Here is a 26,906-nt window from a genome sequence, read left to right as displayed (position 1 = left end):
TATTACAACTTTTATATTTTAGTATTTTTACATTCTAGTCCAATCATTTATACTAGTAACATTTTTTATGTTGCAGTCACAATTTTTTATATCTTTTATACCTTAACCATATTTTTTAATATCTTTTGCACCTTAATCATATTTTTTTTCTATCATAGACTCATAGTCACATTTTTTATATCCTAATTACATACTCCATATTTTAATGATTTTGTACAGTCTATTAATTGATAATTTTAATTTTATTTTCCTTTTTTCTAAATAGTTTTATTTAGTTATTATTTTAAAGTTTATTATTTGAATTTTAAAAAATTATTGAAGAATGGTTTTTTTTTTTTTTAGATTTTATGGAGAAGATAAAGAAAAAGATAAAATTTAAATAGGACAAGAATATGAAAATGTAATAAGATTGTGATTTTTTTTTTTTTTAAGGTTAAAAGTAGGGTGAGGATGTGTGGAGAGGAAAAGAGAAGTTTTTTTCCTTTCCCATCACTTTTTTTTTTTTTTTAAATTTCAATTTATTGACAAACCATTTATATCAAATGTTAAAATCCATTGACTCAATTTAAAATTTTGGTTGATAACCTGTAGATTTTCCCATGATAACACAAAAATATTTAATAGAGGAGTTCACTAGGTTGAATATCGAAAAAATAAACATAATACATTGATAGAGCAATTAAATAAATAAGATTACTAAAAATGATTAAGAGTCTATTTAGTAAATGTTATTTAAAATAGTTTTAAAAATAGTTTTTGAAAATAGTTTTTTGACATTTTATAAAATAAAAATCTATTTGTAAAGCTGAAATGTTTTTAATATATTTTAAAATATGTTTTAGAAATCATTTTTATACTTAAGATTTTATTTTTAATTGTTTTATATGTTTGTATATTTATTTTTTAAAACAATATTTAGAAAAAAAAAATGAAAATAATTAAAAGATATTATTTAAAAACATCATATTTTCAATAAAAAACTATTTTTTTGTTATCAAAGATGTGTTTTTTTATTTTTTATTATGAATAACAAAAAACTATTTTAAAAAATAACTACCAAACAAACCCTAAATCTTTTTATATTAGCTCATTAATGTTTCAATAAGTGAAAACTCCTTAGTAGTGTATGTGGAGATGAGAAGGTTCTCTTAACAACCTCATCATCATGTTTCTTCCAATCAAAATTATTTTACAAAGACTTGCCATATTAGAAAAAACCTTGATTTTAGAGTGCACGTCTAGGTGAGGAGGATTCCCTGACATCATTTTTCTTCTCGTCCAAGTTATTTGGCAAAGGCTAAAAGGGATGAACTACAAGCAAGATTAAATATTATTTACTTCATAAAACAATATGAAAATGTTTAATCAAAACATTTGAAAAATATATCTTTCTATTACAGAAGACGATAGTATGATAAAACTTGTGGGTGTTTGGTAAACCAACTTTATAATTTAAAGTGATTTAGAACCCGTTTGGCAATGATTCTAATGGAAGTGTTTATTTTTTTTATTTAATTTTAAATAAAATTTTCATACTTAATAGTGTTCATTATTAGATTGTTTGTTTGTTTTTAATATTTTATTTCTATTAAACATTAAAAAGTAAATAAAAACCAACATAGTATTTTTTTTTTATTCAGTAAAATATTCATAATAAGTCATGAAAAAGTTAAAAAAAAAAAAAAACAACTTAAAATCTAAAAGCAAATTGCTTTCAATAAAAAGTTGAAAAAACAAATGTCCTTTCTCATCTTCTTTCTCCACCACCTCGTTGAAAACCTGAACTCTAAGAGCGGTTTCATGGTTTTTTAAAATAAATAACAAAAAACTATTTTTAAAATTTCTTTTAAAAACAAGAGTATTTGATAAGATGTTTTAAAAAATAGTTTTTTTAAAATAAAAAATAAAAAATCTATTTAGATGAAAGAATTTGTATTGTTTTTAAAAATAATGTGTTACTTTTATTTTATAAAAATTTTATAAATTTAATTTACAATAATATAAAATCAAATTCAAGTTAAGTCTTATTAAATCTATAATTATGTATGAGTTTATAGATAAATAATTTTTTTAACCATGAAACAATTTTTTTATTCTAGTAATATAGAAATTACTATAAGATAAAGATAATTTTAATATTTATTTTTAATATAAGTTAAATAAATACTTTAATTAATATTTTTTAAAAAAAAAATTCATGTTTGACCAATGATTTCTTGTACTTGCTTTTAAGTTAAAGAACCAAAAAAAAGTTTTTTAATGTTTTATAAAAATAAGGATATTTAGCTAGTTGTTTTTACAAGAGGATTTTTAAAATAAAAAATAAAAAGACTTGTTTGGATAAATTGTTATTTTTTAAAAAAATGTTTTGATTTTATAAAAATATTTTAAATTCAATTTGTATAATATTAATTAAATAAATTGAAATGAAGTCTTATTGAAAATGAAAATAATTTTGTAGTTACAAATAAATTAAAACATAAATAGTTTTTAGTAAAACATAAATAGTAATATTATAATACAATTATAAATTATATTTTTAATAGAAAATATAATATTTTATTATATGTTAGAATTAAAAGGATTTTAACAACTTTGCAAATTTTTTTTTTTTGGTTAAAAGTGAATAATACTAATTGTTAATAGTATTTTATTTAAAATGAATAATAAATAAAGTTTTACCTTTTTAACATATAAATGAGTCTAATTTTTTATTATATATGCACACACTTAGTACTCAATTTTGAACATAATATTTTAGAATGTTTTGATTTAATCTACAACTAATTGGATCAGTTTTTGTATACCCCATTTTGGGACTATTTTTTGCATCTATTTATTTTTGCCAAATGGTAAGGTTTTAGAGGGCCACGTGTCATCTTTGGAGAGGTTATTAGACAATGGCATCTTGCCTGTTAGGGGAGGTGGTGGTTTTCTGAGGAAGCAACGGGTAAGTGACACGTGGTGAGGAGATTCTGAAAATGGTTTGAGGAAGTTTTGGAGAGAGAAAGCTGGAAATTGGTGCTGAAGGAGCTTTAGGAAGGAACCTACTGAGATTAGGAGGGAGGAATGAAGGTGAGCTAAGTATTTTTTTGAGGAGGAATTGATCATTTTTTTGGGTGAGGGAAAATGGTAAGCTAATCTTAAACCATGAGAGTGAGAGCAAAGGAGACTATAGGATAGAAAAGAAGTAAGAATGTGGGAGAGCCATTTTTTTTTTAGGACGGAAGAGCTTGAGAGAGGAATACTTTGTGAGATTTAGAGCAAAACAAAGTTTTAACTAAGAAGAGGTTGGAGGGAGGCAAGAAGAATTTGAGAGCTTGAGAAAGAGAGTAAACTGAGTTGTGAGAGAATAATGAACAAAAGCAAATGCTGGAGCTGAGTAGATTTCATGTTTAGGAGAAGAAACAGAGTGGCTTGAAGCCCAACTAGTCTTGTTGGTAGGAAGACAATTTGCAGGTATGAACATAGGTCTTTCATCTTCCATTATGCTCTTATCCTTTTGATTATTGGATGCTAATCGCTGCCCAACGTTTCTGTTGATTCTTGAATATTATTTGTTGATTGATGTTTGAGGAGCCATGTTTTAACTTCTGTTCAGTTTGTGTTCAGTTTAAGTCGGGGTTGCACCCATATCGATCGACCATCTTCCCATCCGTTTGAGTCCAATTAGAGTCAAGACCGCACCTATATCGATCGGTCATCATCTTGTCTGTTTGAGTCTGAGTTAGGATCGCACCTATATCGATCGGTCATGTTCCTATCAGCTCAGTTTGGCGTCCAAAGTCTTTGTTCAGTATGACATTCAGTGCCACCATCATCTTTCTCTAGTTTCGGCGTTCAGAGCCATTGTACCTGTTCATTCAAGCACCTATAGTCACCGCCATCTTTTCGTGCTTTTGACGTTCAAAGTCAGTTCTCCTCGGTCGTGACATTCAGAGTCACAGTTCCCGGTACTCATATCCACTGGCATTATACATATCACCTTCACGGTTTTGCATTCATCCTTTTTTTTTTTTAACCTTGTTACCCCATGCTTATCGCCTATTCATCATTGTTCCTCCAGATTTCCCTTTTCACTGCACATGACATAGTTCTTTGAGTTCGTAACGCATATTTTGGTTATGTTGTTGGGCACTCTGCACTTGACATTTTCGTATAGTTCACATAGGGCAGTCCCCTTTGGGTGTAGTCTTTTTCGTACTTCAGAGTGGTTCGATTGTTGCTCATCTTTGATATGGTCTTTTGAGTCACTTTTGGAGACATCTTAGAGGGAGCCTGGGTCCTCAGTGTGGCTTCAAAAACATTTTGAGATTCGTTTTTCTCTTAAGATTAGAGCCCTTTGTTCACCTGATGGCTTGAGTGAGTTCGTATTTCACTAGTGTCCCTGTAGGGGTCTCCTTTGTTCTTTGGTAGAGTTCACTTCATTCTACTCACTATTCACACTTTCTTTTCACTCTAGTGTTCATATTTCCTTACACTCGTGAACTATACCAAAGAGGGACATATTTGTAGACCCCTCTTGGACCAACGTTTTTTCTCACACCCTGGGAGAGCTATGTTTTTCATTTGAAAGTGGGCCTCGGTTTCCTTTGGAGCTACATGCATAGGACAGGCGCCAAGAAGACACCACCACCTCGTCATGGTGGTGGTTGAGATGGGGACTTCTACTGAGCAAGTTGCAGAGGAGAACAGAGAGGGAGCTTTTCGGGGAGGATTTTAGGAGAGTTGGAGAGAAAAGGAAGGGGATGATGTTTTTTTAGCTGAAAAACTGAAGCTTGGAAGAGAGGTGAGGACGTTTTTTTGAGCTGAAAAAAAAAAAACTAAAGCTTGATGAGGTAGGCTGTCCATGGGTGATTGATTTTTCAGAGGCTGACGTGGGTGCCGCTGTCCTCATAGCCATCCTTGTTAACCCTCTCAATGTCGCTGAGGTGTGTGTTTTATGTTGTTTTAGTTTCTAAATTTTGAAAAGCTCGACTCCATGAAGAATTTCTTTTTATTCAGTCCTCTTATTGAATTTTCTTTGATTTTTTTGAGATGTTCATTTGGCTAATCAACATTTTATTCTTCAATTTTTCTCTTTGAGTTTTATGTGGTTTTGAAGATTCTAGTTTTTGGCTTTGCTCATAATTATTGTGTTTGCATTGATTTTTTTTCTCTTTTATTTTTAGGTATAATCCTGTTCCTGGGTTTCCATTGATTTTTCTGGGATCCCAGTTGTTTAAACGATTTACATATGCTTATTTTTCTTATTGTATACTTGCTTTGTCTTTATTTGATTTTTCAGTCCAGCTTGTTGGGTTGTTTAAAAATATGGAGTTCTTGCGTTTGCCCTGTTAGCCTATTATTGATATGTAAGGGAAGTTTTATTGAGGAGTTGTATTGGGCATTTGTTTTGTGAAAATATTCCATGCATCTTTGATTTCTATGGGTGGTGGAATGAAGCAATCATGAAAGTTGCCACATGCAGGAGGTATATTGTTTTCAAAACATACAAACATGGAAAAATATTTCATTTACTTGGACTTAAGGCCCCACATGGAATGGGTTGATGGAAAATGGGTTTGTTGCTATTGTATTTGAGATAACAAATAAAGTTGAGAATAAGGATGAACACGTGGAGACCCCAGGCCACGTGTCATCCTCCTAATCCATTTTTTTTTTATGTTAAAAAAAAAATCGATCTTTTAAAATAAAAATTGATTTTTTTAAAAACTTCATTTCAAATTTTATTTCCCAAACTCTAATTCTTAAATTTAATTTTCAATACTCCAATTCTTAAATAATTTTCAAAATTCCAATTTTAATATCAAAGTTTAATTTTCCAAATTTCCAATTCTTAAAATTAATTTTCAAAACTCCGATTTCTTTTAGATTTAATTTCCAAAACTCCAATTCCTGAATTTAATTTCCGAAATTCCAATTCTCAAATAATTTTCAAAATTTCAATTTCTTTTAAATTTAATTTCCAAAATTCCATTTCTTTTAAATTTAATTTCCAAAATTCTAATTCTTAAATTTAATTGCCAAAATTCCATTTCCTACATTTAATATTCAAAACTCCAATTTCTTTCAAATTTAATTTCCAAAATTCTAATTTCTTTCAAATTTAATTTCCAAAATTAAAATTCTTAAATTTAATTTCCAAAATTCCATTTCTTTCAAATTTAATTTCCAAAATTCAAATTCTTAAATTTAATTTCCAAAATTTCATTTCTTTCAAATTTAATTTCCAAAATTCCAACTCTTAAATTTAATTTCCAAAATTCCATTTTCTAAATTTAATTTTTTTAAAAACTCCAATTTCTTTTAAATTTAATTTCCAAAATTCAAATTCTTGAATTTAATTTCCAAAATTCCATTTCCTAAATTTAATTTTCAAAATTCCAATTTCTTTTAAATTTAATATCCAAAATTCCAATTCTTAAATTTAATATTCAAAACTCCAATTTTTAAATAATTTTTGAAACTCCAATTTTTAAATAATTTTTGAAACTCCAATTTTCAAATAGATTTTAAAAAATTCAGTTTTCTCTCGAATAGTTTTAATTCTACTCTGATTTTCAAATAATCTTCTACTCCTGTTGATTTTAATAGGCGTGAATGAATTTTTCATAATTCCAAAATAATGGAATTTTTTATATTAATTCATGCAAAATAAATTGGGCTTTGGAGGGGGCTCTACATATGAGATTTCTTTTCTGATTGTTAATTGTTATGCCTAATGAATATTGTTTGATTTTTGTTCTGATCTTTGACATGCATGCGATATATTTTGTATTTGTTATTGCATACTAACTCTGTTTCATGATAGCTCTTTATTACTTGCTGCCAAGGTACGCCCTTGCTCTCACTTTATCCATTTATTCATTATCATGACTTGCTTCTGGTTTGTGATCACTTTGGTATTCATTGATTTCCTTACCAATTGTCATGCTTGCTTCATCTTATTAGTAGAGACCCATTTTTAGGGACTTAGAGGGGTGTTACGCTCTTTACCGTACCTTCCCAATAAGTAACCTGACTCTCGAACCCCGACTCAATTTTTCATAGACCTGTTTTTCTAAATAAGGAGTCACACTTAGGGTTTTTCTTTCTTATTTTGTTTTCCCTTTAAAAAAATAAAACAAAAATAAGTGGCAACTCCAAGTCATTTCCTAATAAATAAATCATTTTTCAAATAAAAAGTGAGCTCGCCATGGGATGGAAATGCATGAGCGGAAATACGGGGTTCACAATAATATATCCTATCATTAATCATATCTCACATTTTGTTAAACATATGATATAATCAGTGATAGAATAATGTATCATATCATATTACCAACCAAATACGTGATAGAATATGATATTTCATCTCTTATCCTATCTCATGATATATTTAACCAATCAATCATAATCTTAAAGAAATAACAATAGTACATAATATTGTGTTAACAATATATAGATGACAAGATGGGAAGATATATGCAAACAATTTATATATTTTTTCTTTGTTCACCTTTGTATTATATTGATTTACTTTAAGTCATAATTTTCTCCTCCTTTATGAAAATAATCACAAATTAAATAGTTTACTCATATAAAGAGTTTTAATAATAGAGATGACAACAATGTATTTTACAATGTCTTAACTACAAAAATGAGAACACAAATGCAAACAATGTATATCTCTTTTCTTTGTTCATTCCCATATTGTATTGATTTATCTTTAGTCACAATTTCTTCTCCTTTGTGACAATAACCATAAATTGAATAGTTCCCTTCCATTTGCCTATAGACAAGTAGATCATTTCCTCTTGCAACTTTGAAATTATTCTATTTCATAACAGAACAATTAAGATAAATGATACAATAAAAAGAAATAAAATTATTAATGATAATCATAATTAATTAAAAATGTCATATGTTGTAAAGAAACACATTTGTAGTACATAAATCGTGTTAGTAATATAGAATGATCTTACAAAATTATTACTTTATTAAAAAAGTTCAAAATTTTGAAAGCTATGTTTTACCATAATGTTAGTATGTTTGTGTTATAAATATATTGTATTTGTGTCTTCCCAATGTTTTCTGAGAAATAAAATGGTCATAGAAATGCTTCTTTATAGCTCATTGGCCATTATCTTAACACATCAATTTGTGTCTTAGTAAAAAATAATTTAATAAATTTGTTTTATTATATGAAAATGGTGTTTGACAAATTGAATGGATTAATAGTCTTCGAGATGCCTTTTTATATCCCAATGACATTCAAATGCAACATACCATTGCTTTTGCATCGATGACTCGATGCATTAAAATTACTAAATGAATTTCATAAAAAAACCTATAAATGTTGTGAATTCATATTACTACTTCATCATTTGGTTTTTAAGATTGGTTCATAACATTGAGCATCTTACGGATATGGTAGAACAACCTACATCTTCTATTTTTATGAAAAAGTTCAAAATGTTTTTAAATTACATCCCACAATAATGTATCATAATATTAATGTATTTGTATTTTAAGTGTAGTGCATTTATGTCGTTGTGGACCTCGCATTTCGGCTCAATACGTTTTCCACTCGATGACGAGCTCGATTTTTATTTTAAAAAAATGATTTTTATTCATTAAAAATCTGACTTTGAGTTGCCACTTATTTTTGTTTTATTTTTTAAAAAAAGGGTAAATAAAATAAGAAAGAAAACCCTAAGTGCGATTCCTTATTCTGGAAAATGTGGTCTGTGAAAAATCGGATCGGGCTCGGGGGTCAGATTACTTATCGGGAAGGTACGATATGAACCGTAGCACCCCTCTAAGTCCCTGAAATCAGGTCTCTACTAATAGAATGAAGTTGACGCGGTAATCTATGAGAAAGTCAATGGATACTCACCTTAATCATGCACGACGTGGGAAGCAGAGCATGTATAAAGAATGAACAAAATATGAGTGGATGCGTACCTGGTCCTCCAGTCACGAATGCGCTATCATGAAACAGGATTAGTGAATGACGAATAGATAAAATTATGCACATGTCAAGAAACAGAATAAATCAAACAAGCATGGTAAATAAATCAATTAATCAATCAGTCAGTCATAAAATCACATATGTGGGGCCCCCATCAAAACCCAATCTATCTTGCATTAAAGATGAGTGACAGACAGAATTCCGGATGTGAGACATCCGGAGAATGTCGGCGGAGAAGAATTCCGGATGTGATATACCCGGATGGAATGTCGGCGGGAGAAGAATTTCGGATGCGAGACATCCGGATGGAATGTTAGCGGAGAAGAATTCTGGATGTGAGACACTCGGGTGGAAGGTCGGCGGGGGGAAGAATTCAGGATGTGATACATCCGGATGGAATGTCGGCAGAGAAGAATTCCGGATGCGAGACATCCTGATGGAATGTTGGCGGAGAAGAATTTCGGATGTGAGATATCCGGAGGAGGTGGAACATAGGCCGAGGGGAAGAATTCCGGATGTGATACATCCGGATGGAATGTCAGCAGAGAAGAATTTTGGATGTGAGACATCCAGATGGAATGTCGGCAGATGACGGAATGTCGGCGGGAGAAGAATTCCAGATGTGAGACATTCGGATGGAATGTCGGCGGGAGAAGAATTCCGGATGCGAGACATCCAGATGGAATGTCGGCGGAGAAGAATTCCAGATGTGAGACATCCGAAGAAGGTTGAATGTCGGCCGGACAGAATTCTTCCCCGGGTGGAATGAGCTATGCCGCACGTCACGAGGGGGGCCATCTGCGTGTCCAAGGGAGAGGGAGCCACGCAAAAATTTTTAGGGAGGATCCCACACTGTCAATCCCCTCTTCATACCATCATCATTTTCCATCAACCAACCTCCCTGGATTCAGAGTCTTAAAGCTTGATAGTCTCTTTCAGAGGAAAACAGAGGAGCAAGGGAATAGAAATAAGAACAGAGCAGGAGCATTTTAACGGATATGCTAAACCCCTTTCATTATTTTATCCATGAGTTTAACAATCAATGGGTTAAGATGGAGGATGTTTGATGGAGTAAAACATTAAAAACACAACAATTTCTTCAAATATCAAACAACAAACATCAAAGCACAGCATCCCAACAAACAGAATAGCAATCACAGAGAATGAGACATAAGAGATATGAAAAAAGAAAATGTACGGGAGAGCCACAACAACCATACCTGAAGGTCTCTTCTTCAACTACAGCAACTACCAGGCTCCTCTCACAAAGAAGAACCAGCTGATTTCTTACGCTCTTCTCGACACCTTGCCCAGAGAAATATTTTACCTATAACAACTCCCTCTCTCAAGCAACCTCAAAAATCCCTTCTCTTCAAACCGTTCTCTCAAAAACCAGCCAAAAACCCTACTGAAAAGATCTCCTTCTACCCCAAAATATCTCCCTACCAACACCCAAAAGTCTCTCACCTCTCACAGTTTGCTGCCCTTAGCTAAACGAGTACTCCCTCCTCAAAAATATCTCTCCAATGCCCCTTTTTCCCCTCAACCTTCTGTTCCTCTCTCCTGTTTCTCCTCTCCTCTTCCGTTCCCCCTCTTTTTTCTCTTTTTCCCCCAATGCCCCCTGGGGTCAATTGGAATCACCTTCCTTGGCAAGTCATCCTGTCTCCTGTTCATGCATAAGCCAGTATGGCCTGCCCCACTACCCTCACTGTTGCTGCATGCTTCATGTAGACGACATCAAGCCCTCAGCTGGGGGTCTCCTACCCCCTTTTCCAGATTTGCCTTTTTTTACGATCTCTGTCGCAGCCACCTTTTTCTGCACACTTCCTTCTGCAGCCACCTTTCCTTCTCTCTCATCCGCGCCCCCTAACGGCCTGCGGGACCCCCCTTAAGAAAGTTCTTCCACGTGTCAAAGTCCTACTGCAGCTTCAAAAAGCGAGGTTGATTCCTTATGACCACTAAGAATGTGACACGTGGCCCGCTGGGATAGTGACACCTGGCTAAAAATGTGATCTGCAAAAACAAATAGAGAAAAAGTGACCCATGCCTAAATGGGGGTCTACAGTCTTATTTATGTTCTTTTTAGAAAAGAAAAATTAATAAAGATGTTTTTTTATACTCAATTGACATTCAACACATTGTACCAATGTATTAATATCATTCACTTGATTTATTTAATAAAGGATAATAGAGAAAAATAAACAAGAAAAATATGTTAAAAACATTAAAAAAAAAAAAAAACGAATACAAAGGGGGAAAAAAGCATTAATGAAAAGAAAACAATTATATAATTTTTTGAGTATGTCATTAAAATATTTTTTTTTCATCATTTTTTTTCCTTTTTCATAAAAAAATTTCTTTAGAAAACTTTATAGAAGGGGATTTTCTAATCTTTAAAATGAAAAAACACCATAATAATCCACCCTAAAGTGCATACATTTGCATGTGTAACATAAGACCCTTAAAATATGAACAAATTTTTTCATTGAGATCGCTTAATCAGTCAAATTCGTCTATGTCTATTTAAGCTATGAAAAATATGACCTTATTTCAAGTTCTAAATCATTTTTGAACAAATTGTTAGGACAATGAGTCCACATTGTATGATTGATAATTTTGTTCCAATTATTTTCTAGCTTAGAAAACTTTTTAGATAGTGACTTATTCTCCATTGAAGATTCAAGGTTGTTGTTCATTAAATTGAAAAGTCACAAGTAAGTTTATAAAGGTTTGGATTGTGGTAAGTTAGGTGTTCAAAAGGTTAAAGAGGATCGATATATTTTTATTAAATTAAAAATGCTTAAGCTAATATTTTGTAATTGTAAAGGATGCTTGAGTGGTGAAAGCAACGCTCAAACGTTGGAACAACTCAAGTGTTTGTCTAAAGCTCAAGCGCCCGAGGTGCTCAAGCAGTAGGTAAGTGTGCTTGAGCACTTATGTAGAATCTGTTAGAATATTTTTTAGATAATCATGAAAATTGTATTTGGAAACTTTAGGATGTCGATCTCCTAGGGCTTGAAGGCCTATAGAAACTCTATAATAATCATTTTAGGGTTGAACATTCATTGAGAGGTTTAACTTAATTTGTCATATCATTTCCAATCTCTCACAAAGGATTCAAAGTATTGAATCTTTGGGTTGTTTGAAGACCCACATTCCTTTAGTGAAGCTGAGAAGTATTCATTAGAGCAATTGAAGAATGTTGCGTTGAAGATGTGGATCAAATTGTAGGTTCTAGAGAATAAGTCTTTAGGGTAAAACAGTTAGGTAATTATGTGTGACTTGATCTCATATAGTGGATTTAGATTTGAGGTATTAAACCTTGTGGTTTTTTTATTTTTATTTTTTATCTTCACAATTAGTGTGAAGGTTTTCCACATAAAAATTCATGTGCCCCTTGCATACTTATTTGTTTATTTTGATTATAGTAATTATCCTTGATATCTTGTAGGTTAATTTGAGTTAATAAATTTCAATTCTTATACTTTAATCTTTTTAATTACACCAATTTACCTCTCTTTAGGTGTTATCCTACTAGACAATAATTTTTCAATTGATATCAAAATAGGACAAAAAATCATGTTTTTTATTGATCCTACAAGACCAATATAGAACAATCAAAATATGGGGCTTTGCTAAATAGTCCACCATACTTTGATGGGAGTAACTATCCTTACTGGAAAGCCATAAATGAATTTTTTTTTTCCTTCTAAAAATGCAAGGTGAAAGGTTTGGAATTCAATAGAATATGGATGGGGACCCCCATTGAAACTCAATGTGAATGAGAAATCAATTAGTGAGTTAAAAATCAAACAAGAATGTGATAAATTACATAATGATGGAATGTGACTAATTCTTGGGCTTCCTTTAGCATATTTAATAGGGTAAGTCCTATTGAGTTTTCGCAAGATAGATAATTGTACTTGTGCTAAGGAAGTCTAAGATGTTGTCTAAGTCACTCATGAAGGCACTGCTACTGTGAAAATGTCTAAGTTACAAATGCTCACTTCTAAATTTGAAAGTATTAGCATGCAAGAGAATCATAACTTCTCTCTTTTTTACTTTGAATTGAATGACATTGTGAATTCTGCTTTTAACCTTGGAGAATCAATCCCTGATTCTAAAATGGTAAGAAAAATACTAAGATCCCTAACAAAAAGATTTAGGCTTGTGGTTATTGTTATAGAGGAAAACAAGGACATTGATTCGATGAAAATTGATGAACTTGTTGGTTCTATTCAAACATATAAGATAACCCTTCCAAATTCTCAAAGACCTAAAGAGTTTGCTTTCAAGGCTTCTGAGAATGAGGAAAAAACTTGAAAATCCTAATGACTTAACTAGCGATAAACTTGCTCATATGGTTAAATGAATCGAAGAAGTTATGAGATTGTCAAGAAAATCTAATAAAAATGAAGAATTTGGAAAAGGAAAATGAACTAATAGATCCTTCAAAGAAAATGATAACAAAATCTCCAAAGGTAAAAAGATATAATTTTTTTTTTTAATTATGGAGGTTTGAGACATTTTGCTATTGCATGTCTGAGTCGTAAGGACATTAAAAAATCAATGCAAGCCACTTGGAGTGACACTGATTTTGAAGAGAGTGACTCCATGACTTTTGAAGATGTGAGGTATGAACAAAATGATTATTTTGCTTTGGTTGCATCTATTGATTTTATGCATGATAGTGATAGTGAATGCAAATGTACTAATGGACAAAATGCTACTTTCCTTGATAATCTTGTTGTTCAGTATCAAAATCTAATTACAAAATATTTGAAAAAAATTCTTGATGCTCATAAAGCTAAAATTGAATTACTTAACGAAGAAAAGACTAATTATCTTGAAAAAAATTCGATTTCTTAAGTTTGAACATCATTCTCTTCTTGAGAGAAACAATGTTATCACTCAAGAGATTGAAAAAGTTAAATTGTTATAACCCTTTTAGGGTAGGATATTCACTGAGAGGTTTGACCTAATTTGCCATACCATTATCTTAAAAAGGATTCAAAGTATTGAACCTTTGGGTTATTTGAAGACTTGCATCCTTTTAGTGAGGCTGAGAAGTATATTCACTAGAGCAATTAAAGAATGCTGCATCGTAGATGTGGATTATGTTATAGGTTACGAAGAGTAAGTTTTTAGGGTAAAACAATTAGGTAATTCTGTGTGATTTGATCTCATATAGTGGATTTAAATTTGAGGTCTTAAATCTATGGTTTTTTATCTCCACGGTTATTGTGAGGATTTTCAATGTAAAAATTCCTATATCCCTTACATACTTATTTGTTTATTTTGATTATAGTAATTATTCCTGCTATCTCATAGGTTAATTTAGCTTAATAAATTTCAATTCTTATACAACAAATTTTCACAAATCTTATGCAATAACAAATATTTTTCATTTAAATAATCCAAAAAGAAAAAAACGGAAAAAACACAAATCAAAGCCATCACTGTGGTTTTTATTTTACCTTTGGGTTTCAAATGAGATAATAATAGCTAATATGAAGATTCAAATAATAACAACAAAAGAATGGGAAAACATGAAAGGTGTGATGGAACTGAATTTCTTCAAGGGAAAACATAAGAAGTTTTAAGGGAGGGGTTCTTCACTTCAGGTTCTTTTACTTAGATTTCTCGGATATTATATATTTTATTTATTTATTTATTTGACATTTTTATTTTCGCTTAATATTTACCTGAATGACTTTTGGAGGATTTTTTTTTTCTTTCTATTTTCCCTCTAATATCCCTTACAAGACTTACCAAAATAGCCCACCATAGAGGGTTCCTTATCAAGGCTGGCCAACCTTTTTGAATAGTTTCCCCTAAAACAATTCATAGAGAGTAAGAGCTTTTAGTTCCTTGGAATGATATTTCTTTCCAAGCAAAACATTGTGAAAAAAGTGCGAACAACTACATGAGTTTAGTGCATAATTAAAATCATATAGAATATATGGGTTGAATAATAATTTCTAATATAACTTTTTGTATGCTTTTTCATTGAAAAAAAAATTCAAATATTACCATAACATGCTAGCAAAAACATTTAATTCATGTCAAACACCCGCTTGCTCATTATGATATGAACTGGTCAATTTTTGTTTCCTAAGCTTACATTATGGGACTTGGTGGGTGAGTTGAATTTGGGGTTCGTCTTTTTCTCTTTTGTCATTTCCTTTTCCTTGGTGGGAAAGGGCTGATATTATGGACATTGAACCTTTTCATTTTCTTAGTGTTATATATATTATATGTGAATTATTTGCTTGATCCATTATTGATTGACAATTTTATATTAATATAATTTAAGTGGGTAAGGGAGATTTTTCAATCATTGCCCGGAATTGCATGCAGTGGTTGGTACTTTGATGGGAGTAACTATCCCTACTGGAAAGCCCGGATGAAATTTTTTCTAAAAATGCAACGTGAAAGGGTTTGAAATTCAGTAGAATATGGATGGGGATCCCAATTGAAATTCAATGTGAATGAGAAATCAATTAGTGAGTTAAAACTCAAACAAGAATGTGATAAATTACATAATGATGGAAGTGAGGCTAATGCTTGGGCTCTATTTAGCATATTTAATGGGGTAAGTCCTATTGAGTTTTTGCAAGATAGATAATTGTACTCGTGCTAAGGAAGTCTAAGATGTTCTCCAAGTCTCTCATGAAGGCACAACTACTATGAAAATGTATAAGTTACAAATCCTACTTTCCTTGATAATCTTGCTGTTGAGTATCAAAATCTAATTAAAAATTATTTGAAAAAAATTCGATTTCTTGAGTTTGAACATCATTCGATCTCTTCTTGAGAAAAACAATGTTCTCACTCAAGAGATTGAAAAAGTTAAATTGTTATAACCCTTTCAGGGTAGGATATTCATTGAGAGGTTTGACCTAATTTGCCATACCATTATCTTAAGAAGGATTTAAAGTGTTGAATCTTTGGGTTATTTGAAGACTTGCATCCCTTTAGTGAGGCTCAGAAGTATTCACTAAAGCAATTGAAGATTGTTGCATCATAGATGTGGATTGTGTTATAGGTTACGAAGAGTAAGTTTTTAGGGTAAAACAATTAGGTAATTCTGTATGACTTGATCTCATATAGTAGATTTAAATTTAAGGTCTCAAATTTATGATTTCTTTTATCTCCACACAGTTATTATGAGAATTTTCAATGTAAAAATTCTTGTCCCTTATATACTTATTTGTTTATTTTGATTATAGTAATTATCCTTGATATCTCATTAATTGGTTAATTTAGCTTAATAAATTTCAATTCTTATACAACAAATTTTCACAAATCTTATTGATTACTACCCAAAAAGTGCTATTTTGAGCCTTTAATTCATTATGTTTTAAGCACTTTTGTATAGTAGTTCTCCATTTTTATTCCAATTGGCATGTTAAGGACCTAGCAATGACTTCTAATCATATTTGTGGCTAGTTTTAGTGTTTTGACAGTTTTTTGGATCATTAAGACAAGCCAAGTAAAGGAGAGAAGCAAAGAGGAAAAACAAAGGAAAGAAGCAGTTTTTGTAGCTGTGCACTGTCACTTTGGGAGGCTCTATTTTGTTCATCGTGCAAAATCACCTTTCAAGAATCCCATATTCGGAACCGGCTTGGAATTGCTGACAAATCAAGTACCTATAGTGGTATATTGCCATTCGTATAAGGAGCTCAAAATGGCAAATTTCACACTTTGTACTGTTCATGCGAAAATGCCATGCAAGTGCGAATTTCGCACCATGTATTGTTTATGTGACTTTGGTGTTAAATCTCCTCTGTTCTGCCAACTCCACATGAGATCTTTTCTTTTGTATTTTTTGATGTAAATTCTTTTCTTATCCTTGTAATTAGCCAATCACAGACTTTGCTTTGTAAAGACTATAAGAGGGGTGGAAATCATCTCTCGAAAGAGAGGGGGATTGTATATTTTTTACACAGAGTGAAATTTTCCTCTCAGGGAGAAATACAGAGTTCTCTTTGCTTTCCTTTTCTCTCTTCTATTTTCTTTTTCTTGGAAGCCAAACAACCTCTGAGGATGTTTTCCCAGAGAATGTGAGGCTAAACCTTTGGTTTCTTGGAGTGAAGGAAGCTAGGTGAAAAGTCCAAATGCAAAAGTGGAAAACTCTTGTGCATTAAATACAGGTAGTTGGAGTTCATAAATGGCTTTTAAATCTAAAGTTTTGCTTTAAATCCCTTAGAATCACTTTAAATGGCCAATACATGATAAGCTTTTAGGTCTCTGTGGATACTTATTGGTAGATCCACATAAGACCATTAGTTATCATGTACGAGCCATTGGAAAGTGGCTCAAGGTGAAGACCCATAGTGTTTAAAGCCATTAATGGAACTTGACTACCATTTCTATTGACTTTTTATGGATTAAATCTTCATTGTTAAACCTATACCGGTTCGGGAAACAACCATCCTTTATGTTGTTGTCCCCAATACGAGGAGAAAAATCTGGAATTTCCCACTTTGCATTCTGAACTTGATCCTAGCAACCTTTAGCTCCGGGAGACTTTCTTTCTTCCATTTTTACCTAGTTCTATGTTAGTTTAGTTTCAAACACCACTTTCAAAACAAATTTTATTTTCTTTTAAACTTTAAGTTTTTGACAAAGGAAATCATCAGATTCAATTTCTAATCTTGAGTCTATCACTGGTAGAGTGAAACCCATCCCAGAGTTCGACCCTAGAGCTGCTATACTATAGTAGCTTTGCTACGCTAATATAAGGGCATAGGATTTATAAATATTTTTTATTAAAATACCCAACTGGGCACGAATCACTTATGCAATAACAAAGGAAAAAACACAAATCAAAGACATTTCGGGTATCACTGTGGTTTTTTACTTTACCTTCAGGTTTCAAATGAGATAATAATAGCTAATATGAAGATTCAAACAATAACAACAAAAGAATGGGATAACATGAAATGGTGTGATGGAACTGAATTTCTTCAAGGGAAAATATAAGAAGTTTTAAGGGAGGGGTTCTTTACTTCAGGTTCTTTTACTTAGATTTTTCAGATATTATATATTTTATTTATTTATTTATTTGGCATTTTCATTATTTTCTCTTAATATTTACCTGAATGACTTTTGGAGGATTTTTTTTTCTTTCTGTTTTCCCTCTAATATCTCTTACAAGACTTACCAAAATAGCCCACCATAGAGGGTTCCTTATCAAGGCTGGCCAACCTTTTTGAATAGTTTCCCCTAAAAACAATTCATCGAAAGTAAGAGCTTTTAGTTCCTTGGAATGATATTTCTTTCCAAGCAAAACATTGTGAAAAAAGTGCGAACAACTACATGAGTTTAGTGCATAATTAAAATCATATAGAATATATGGGTTGAATAATAATTTCTAATATAACTTTTTGTATGCTTTTTCATTGAAAAAATATTCAAATATTACCATAACATGCTTGCAAAAACATTTAATTAATTGCAAACACCCTCTTGCTTACTATGGTATGGTCAACTTTTCTAGATGTGTCATTTTTTTTTTCAAAGCTTACATTATGGGACTTGGAAGGTGAATTGAATAGGGGGTTTGCCTTTTTCCAATTAGCAAAAACATTTAATTTATGTCAAACACCCACTTGCTCATTATGATATGAACTGGTCAATTTTTTTTTTTCCTAAGCTTACATTATGGGACTTGGTGGGTGAGTTGAATTTGGGGTTTGTCTTTTTCTCTTTTGTCATTTCCTTTTCCTTGGTGGGAAAGGGCTGATATTATGGACATTGAAGCTTTTCATTTTCTTAGTGTTATATATATTATATGTGAATTATTTGCTTGATGCATTATTGATTGTCAATTTTATATTAATATAATTTAAGTGGGTAAGGGAGATTCTTCAATCATTGCCCAGAATTGCATGCAGTGGTTGGTACTACTATTCTAAAATATTTGTTGCTCACAAGGGTTTTTTTTTTTTTTTTCTAAAAAAAAAGCTGATTAGGAGTCTTTCTTCTCATTAAATGGTAGGAATGTTACTTCAAATATCAGTGTGAACATGTCTTTAGATTTTAAAGAGTCGATTATATGAAAAAGTGTTTTGTCAGGGTCAGCTTTGTAGTAGGAGCCCCACCGTAGCTTGTACCAAACTTTTGTAAAGCTTAGGTGTCATTTCAACTCTATCCTTAAGACTAAAGTGGTTTTCTTCATACATGACCTCATCGAACCTTTACACAAATTCATCGAGGCACATCCAGTACTCGATATGGCATGCCTCATTATACTAATCCAATCGCACGCACAGAGGATGTACATGATAATTAAGAATGATTGTCACTTAACTATATGTTACACAATAAGAATAAACAATAAAAAAAAAATAGAATAAGAATAAATATTTATGTTAAAAATCCAAAACAGGAAAAATCACGAGAAGGAAATCTATTATATTAAAAGATTACTACAAGAGAAAAGAGATACAAGCGACTATGGGAGAAACATGATCATTATAATGTTAAAACTATACATCATCACACACATACACACATATATATATACCTACACTTGCAATAAGAACAATGGTAGACTATGGCCCGATCCCTCTGCTACTACCATAAGCCCAAAAAATATCATAATTATAGTTTCACCACATATGTTGCATTGTGAACTTTTCAGATCAGATCAAATAAAATTCGAGTTACCAAACTTTAATAGTATATATAGTGTACACATAGACATTATCCTTTAGATTTTCCATTACTCTTAGCCTTCTCAACATGTGATATTTGAAGTAGATGGGCAACCTTAAGCCTTTTAGTTGTTTTATATTGTTTTCATTTATTTTTTAAGGATTGTTTTAAAAATTAAATGTATAAAAATATAGAATGACTAAAAATAAAACGCTAGATATAAAATTTATTTTAAAAATATTAAAAATATTTTAGATTTTTAAATAGACTTTTGTTCTATAAAAATTGGAAAATAGTTTTTAAAAATTATTTTTAAAAACTATTTTTCAGAACTATTTTAAAAAATAGTAACCAAACAAACCCTTATTTTTTTTAAAAAGAAAGTAGGATATCCTAAGAGAATAGCTTTTAATTGATTTCAATTGTTTTCACTTATTTTTTTGCAAGGGATTTAAAAAAATAATTATATTAATTCGAAGAATGATTAAAAATAAAATATTATATATAAAAGTTATTTTTAACACGTTCAAAAATATAGAAAACATGTTAACAACATTTTAGTTTCCTAAACAAATTTTATTTTGTGACAAACTTTTATTCCACAAAAGGTTAAATAATAGTTTTCAAAAACTATTTTTTGGAATTATATATTTGTCTACATACTTCCTAAACATAGCCTTATATTTATTTTCATACATATCAAAGCTTTCTGCTCCTATACATCAATTAGCAGGGGTAGCTAGAAGGTAGAGAGGATTTTTTTTGTGCACTGTTATGCCAATTGCTTCTTCCATATCCAAATCTTCTCTTCTCATCCCATCAGCCAGTTCCCAGTCAAAACGATGCAGCAAGTTTGCGAGCGCAAGTTCGATCAACAGGACGGCAAAGTTAACCGCAGGACACCCTCTCCTGCCAGCGCCAAATGGTAAAAGCTCGAAGTTTTGTCCTCTGAAATCAATGGCGCTATCCAAAAATCTTTCAGGTTGAAATTCATTTGGATTTTCCCAATAATTTGGGTCAGTTGCTATCGATTTTCCATTCACGAACACTTGTGTATTTGCTGGAACTTCATACCCTCTAATCGTGCAGTCCTCGTTGGTTTTTCGAGGAACTAGTAATGGGGCTGGTGGATGAAGTCTCAGTGACTCTTTTACCACCAACTTTAGGTAGATGAGTTGCGAAAGATCACTTTCTTCCACCTGATATTTTCCTCTGACAGCGCTCCTCACCTCTTCTTGTGCTTTTCTCATCACAGAAGGATTTCTAATCAGCTCAGCCATTGTCCATACCAGTGAGGCTGAAGAGGTATCAGTCCCTGCAATGAACATGTCCTGGAAACGGTTCTTACTGTCAGTTCTTGGTGGAGATTCATAAAGCAATACTACATGCATGGAAACCGAAAAGGGAACTCACCGTGAGAACACCCTTGATTTTTTCAATACTGAGATCTACAGCCCTTTTTGGATCCTTCTGAACTCGAATCAGTACATCAACAAGATCTTCATGCTCAGGTTCAGGCCTTTCTGGATCAAGGTGCTCCTCTATTACTTTGTCATAGATCTTGTCCAGTTCCAAGAAGTTCTTCTCTAGCCTGGCATCCAAGCCATTCAACTTGTTGAACCACCCCATCCATGGAAAGAAGTCTGCAATACAGAATCCTCCAAGCAAGTTCTGTGTTTCCTGAAGAATATCAGGAAATCTCCCAGTGCCATCATCTCCTCCACCGTCAAACTTTTTACCAAAAGCCACTCGACATATAACATTATTGGATAGAAAAAACGTCAATTCACTTAAATACACAGGACCCGAAGAATGAGTTATAACATCAAGCATAAGTGTCACCTCTTCTTCCCTCAATTCCTGGAATGATTGAACCCTCTTCTCACTCAGTAGTTCCAAGATCACAATCTTTCTGACCTCCCTCCAGTACTCACCATATGGAGCAAAAACTACATCGTTGCAGCCGTAACTCAGCTTCTTCCCAGCATATGGCGCAGGTCTGCTAGAAAAAACAAGATCATGCTCTCTGAAAATCTCTCTAGCCATATCAGCTGATGAGACTACTAGAGTTGGAACTGAGCCTAGTTTCAGGTACATGAGCGGCCCATATTCATTTGAAAGGCGTTGTAGGCCTACATGAGGTAAGCTGCCGAGTTGGTGAAGGTTCCCGATTAATGGTAGCTTCTTAGGACCCGGCGGTAGTCTTCTTGATGCTACACTCTTCCTCTTCTGCTTGGTCGACAGAAGGAACAACAAAAGAGCAGAAAAAATTACCAACAAGAGCAACAAGAGAGACTGAGAAACCATGGAATGAGAAGCCTGGAAGGAGGAGATGCCCATGCCTGAATGGGTTATTGAAAACCGACTTCATACAAAATGCAGAAAATGGCTCTGTTTTAATTCTTTTTATAAAGCGGTGAATACGAGGTCTACAACGACTTTAACTTTTTTTAAAAACCATAGTTGGTGCCAGCTATAACTGTTTTAATAAAAAATTAAAATATTAGTCACCGATTACGATTTTAAGGTTTAAAATTATGATCGGTGACTACAATTTTAAAATTGAAGAATATTCACACAAACAAAAATGCCTTAGATATGTTGATAAAGGTTGTTCCTGATGGGATAAACGCAAACAATGCACAACCAGATTTTATCCCCTCTTGTGAGAACTTAATAAGAATCAATTTAATAGAGTAGCAACAATTCACCCAATGTAACAAGAATATAAACACCAACAATTTTTAATGTGGAAAACCTTCCCAAATGTGAGAAGTAAAAACCACGGGACCCTTAGGCCACTTAAACCCTCCACTAATATAATCAATGGGTTACACAATTCTCTCTAGATGAAACTAGAGGTTTACATCAGTCATATCTCAAGACAATTAGTCTTGGCAAATACAAAACAACTTGCATAAAACAATGGAGAGATCTCACCAAAACAGAGTTACTGTTCCCGGACACAAATCACCACAGTTCCAAACTCCAAATCCAATCTCCACCGTTCAAAATGAAGATCAATGAGTTAAGAACGTGCTAACCAAAAATCATCTCGATCAAACCACGGATTAATCTCGATCAAAGCTGAAGATCAGAACTGCCCGGGTGAGAAGAAATTCAACAACAAAGACGCACTATTCACGGACTGAAACAACAACCTTTCGGAACTCCAAATCCGATCTCCACCGTTCAGATTAGAGATCAATGAGTTGAAAATCTCTCCTTCAAATTTCAGGTCGATCGGACCACACACAAAGCGGGATTGGCCGTTTGATGAAATCTGGATAGTAAAGAGAAGAAAAGAAATCAGCGTTTTTCTTCTCTCTAACTTCAAAAAATCAGTGGCTCTTTTTCTTTTTCTCTCTAACTTTCTCTTCCTTTTTCTTCTTACTCTCCTCCTAGGACTGCAAAGATGAAGAAGAAGAAGAGAAAAACGGTTTCTTCTTCCCTTTATACATTAAGGCCTAAGAAGCCTTAAATGTTTGGGCTTTGGGCTTTCCTCCACAAGAAGGAAATAACCCAACCCAACAAATCTCCCCCTTTCCGACTATGTGGAGGGACTCACCATCCCAGCGATGGAACAACAAACTCCAAGCTTCTCCCTTGGTAGTGTCTTTGTCAACATATCCGAGCCATTGTTATCTGTATGTATCTTCTCAATTTCAAACAAGTTGTCATTGAGAGCATCTCTCATCCAATGATACCTCACATCAATGTGTTTTGATCTTGCATGATAGGTAGAATTCTTATTGAGGTGAATAGCACTTTGGTTATCACAGTATACCACATAGCGCTGTTGTTTAAACCCGAGCTCTTGCATGAAACACTTCATCCACAACAACTCTTTACATGCTTCTGCTGCTGCAATGTACTCTGCCTCTATTGTAGAAAGTGCAACGCATTTCTGTAGTCTCGATTGCCAAGACACAGTACCTCCTGAGAATGTCATCAAATAGCCTGAAGTAGACCTTCTATTATCCACATCCCCTGCCATGTCTGAATCAGTGTATCCAACAAGTATTGGTTTCCCACTTCCAAAAGTGAGTTTCAACTTGGAAGTGCCTCGTAAATATCTCATAATCCACTTGACTGCTTCCCAATGATGTCTTCCTGGATTCGATAAAAATCGGCTAACAACACCAACTGCATAAGCTATGTCCGGTCTAGTACATACCATGGCATACATCAAACTTCCTACTGCTGAGGCATACAGAACTCTTCTCATGTCTTCCATCTCCTTATCTGTAGAAGGGCTATGTTTGCTGTTTAGCTTAAAGTGACTAGCTAGAGGAGAACTAACTACTTTGGCTTTGCTCATGTTAAACCTTGGAAGCACCTTTTCAATATATTGCTCTTGTAACATACATAGCTTCTTGGATGCTCTATCCCGCTCAATTCTGATGCCAAGAATTCTCTTTACTGGCCCTAAATCCTTCATGGCAAAGGATTTGCTTAACTGCTTCTTCAAGTTATCAATTCTTGAAACATTCCTGCCAACAGTCAAGATATCATCAACATAGAGCAACAATATAACAAAATCATCAGAGAATTTCTGCACAAATACACAATGGTCAGAAGTAGTTTTTCGGTAGCCTTGCTCCCCCATAACTGACTCAAACTTCTTATACCACTGCCTTAGTGCTTGCTTCAAGCCATAAAGACTTTTCTTCAGCTTACACACATAATCCTCTTTCCCTTTTAGTACGAAACCCTCTAGTTGTTCCATATAAATTTCTTTGTCTAAATCACCATGGAGAAATGCAGTCTTAACATCCATCTGCTGAATCTCCAAATCAAGACTAGCTGCCAAGCCTAAAACCACACGAATAGATGTCATCTTAACAACAGGAGAAAAAATCTCATCAAAATCAATACCTTTCTTTTGATTGAACCCTTTGACGACCAATCTAGCTTTGTAACGAGGTTGTGAAGTGTGTTCTTCTTGCTTCACTCTGTAAACCCACCTATTCTTCAAAGCTCTTTTTCCCTTTGGCAACTTGACAAGCTCAAAAGAATGGTTCTCATGCAATGACTCCATCTCATCTTGCATAGCATCAACCCACTTCATCTTATTTTCATCTTCCATGGCTTCCACATAACTTTCAGGTTCTCCCCCGTCAGTTAGTAATACATAGTCATCAACAGAATACCGTGGAAGGATGTCGATCTCTGGTAGACCTTCTAAGTGGAATATCTGATGGAGCCTCTGCTGCTGGTGACTGCTCATGAACATCATCATCCACCTCAACTTGTGTGGGTGTTTCAACATCACCCATGTCATGTTGGTCATCATGTGCTTCATCTTCAACCTGTGTGGGTGTTTCAACATCACCCATGTCATGTTGGTCATCATGTGCTTCATCTTCAACCTGTGTAGGAAGATTTGTCAGAGGGGCTGGATCTAAATCAATCAAATCACCACTATGCTGAGACTCCATTGGATTAGTCTTCTCAATATCCTGTATAGTATGGTCTTCCATAAACACAACATCTCGGCTTCTTACAAGTTTTTTCTGCACCGGATCATAAAACCTATAACCAAGCTCATCCTGACCATAGCCAATAAATACACAAGGTCTTGTCTTAGCATCAAGCTTAGATCTCTCATCTTTGGGAATATGCACAAAAGCCTTGCATCCAAAGACACGCAAGTGATCATAAGAGATTTCATTATTTGACCAAATTCTATCCGGAACATCAAATTCTAAAGGAACACATGGTGTAAGATTGAGAACATGTACAACAGTATTCAAAGCCTCACCCCAAAAAGATCTTGGCAACTGTGACTGCGAAAGTAAGCATCTTACTCTTTCAACCAGTGTCCTATTCATTCTCTCAGCCAACCCATTCAACTGAGGAGTCTTAGGAGGTGTTTTTTGATGTCGAATACCATGTTGTTACAATACTCATCAAAAGGACCAGAATACTCACCCCCATTATCAGTCCGGATACATTTCAACTTTTCACCAGATTGTCTTTCAACAAGCGCATGAAACTGCTTAAACACGTCTAACACTTGGTATTTTGTTTTCAAGGTATAAACCCAAATCTTTCTTGAATGATCATCTATAAAAGTCACAAAATATAGAGATCCACCAAGTGTTTTTGTTTTCATAGGGCCACACACATCAGAATACACTAATTTAAGCATACCTGGCTTCCTTGTATGGTGAAGTGTTTTGAATGCAACTCTGGTCTGCTTTCCTGCTAAGCAATGAGCACACCTCTTCAAAGATCCCTTCTTCATACCAGAAAGAAGATTCTTCTTAGCCAAAATCATCAAGCCCTTCTCACTCATGTGACCAAGCCTGTTGTGCCAAAGCTCAAATGTACTATCATCATCCACTGCATTGATACTGGAATCAATTACCCTTGCTTGCATAAAATACAATGAGGAACTCTTATTTACTTTTGCTATCACCATAGAACCTCTAGTGAGCTTCCACTGACTATCACGGAAGGTGTTGCAGAACCCTTCATCATCAAGCTTTCCTGTGGAGATTAAATTTATGCGAATATCAGGAATGTGTTTAACATTCTTCAAAGTCAACATAGTACCATTACTAGTCTCCAAACGTACATCTCCCATACCAATGGCTTTAGCTGAGCCATCATTACCCATCCTAACACTTCCAGAATCACCGGATGTGTAGGATGTAAAGAAATCCTTCCGAGGTGTAGCATGGATGGAGGCACCACTGTCAATCACCCAACTGGTTTCCTGGCAAGCAAAATTAACAACATCACTATCATAAACAATAAAGAAATCTGAAGTGGTAGTGGCAACTTGATCATCTTCACCACCATTGTCATTCTTCTTTTCCTTCACTTTCCCTTGTTTCATATCTCTCTTCAATTGGCGACAATATTTTTTATATGCTCTTTCAAATGGCAGTAGTGGCACTCAACATTGGCAAACTTGTTAGTCTTGCTTTTGCTTCTATCTCTATTCTTCGGACCTCTACTCTTACTCCTCTCCCTCTTCTCAATAACTAGGACATTTGACTGTGAAGAAGAGCCCTGTGACTTTCTTCTCATTTCTTCATTTAGAACACAACTCTTAACTAAGTCCATATTCATAATACCATCTGGGCCTGAGTTAGACAAAGAAGTTCTAAACGTCTCCTACGAGTCCGACAATGTACTAAGAAACCACAACCCTTGCACCTCTTCCTCAAACTTGATATTCATTCCAGCCAACTGATTAATAATACCTTGGAATGTATTCAAATGATCTGTCATAGGAGTTCCATCTTGATACTTCAAACTCATCATCTTCTTG

General features: G+C 33.3%; 1 protein-coding gene across 1 annotated transcript; it reads right to left on the bottom strand.

Moving 5' to 3' along the window:
• Positions 1 to 20,343: 20,343 nt before the first annotated feature.
• LOC100248387 (cytochrome P450 71A9) lies at positions 20,344 to 21,961 on the bottom strand. Its single transcript, XM_010665526.3, has 2 exons — positions 21,035 to 21,961; positions 20,344 to 20,952 (listed from the first exon to the last, which is right to left on the bottom strand). Exons 1-2 carry the CDS (start codon positions 21,959 to 21,961, stop codon positions 20,344 to 20,346), a joined length of 1,536 nt encoding a protein of 511 aa, XP_010663828.1.
• Between the last annotated feature and the right edge of the window lie 4,945 nt (positions 21,962 to 26,906).

Source organism: Vitis vinifera, chromosome 17 (assembly GCF_030704535.1).
Source record: "Vitis vinifera cultivar Pinot Noir 40024 chromosome 17, ASM3070453v1".
In the NCBI taxonomy this organism is placed as follows: Eukaryota; Viridiplantae; Streptophyta; class Magnoliopsida; order Vitales; family Vitaceae; genus Vitis; species Vitis vinifera.
Note: the sequence above shows the minus strand (reverse complement) of the source record. Positions and strands in the feature narration are given on the sequence as shown.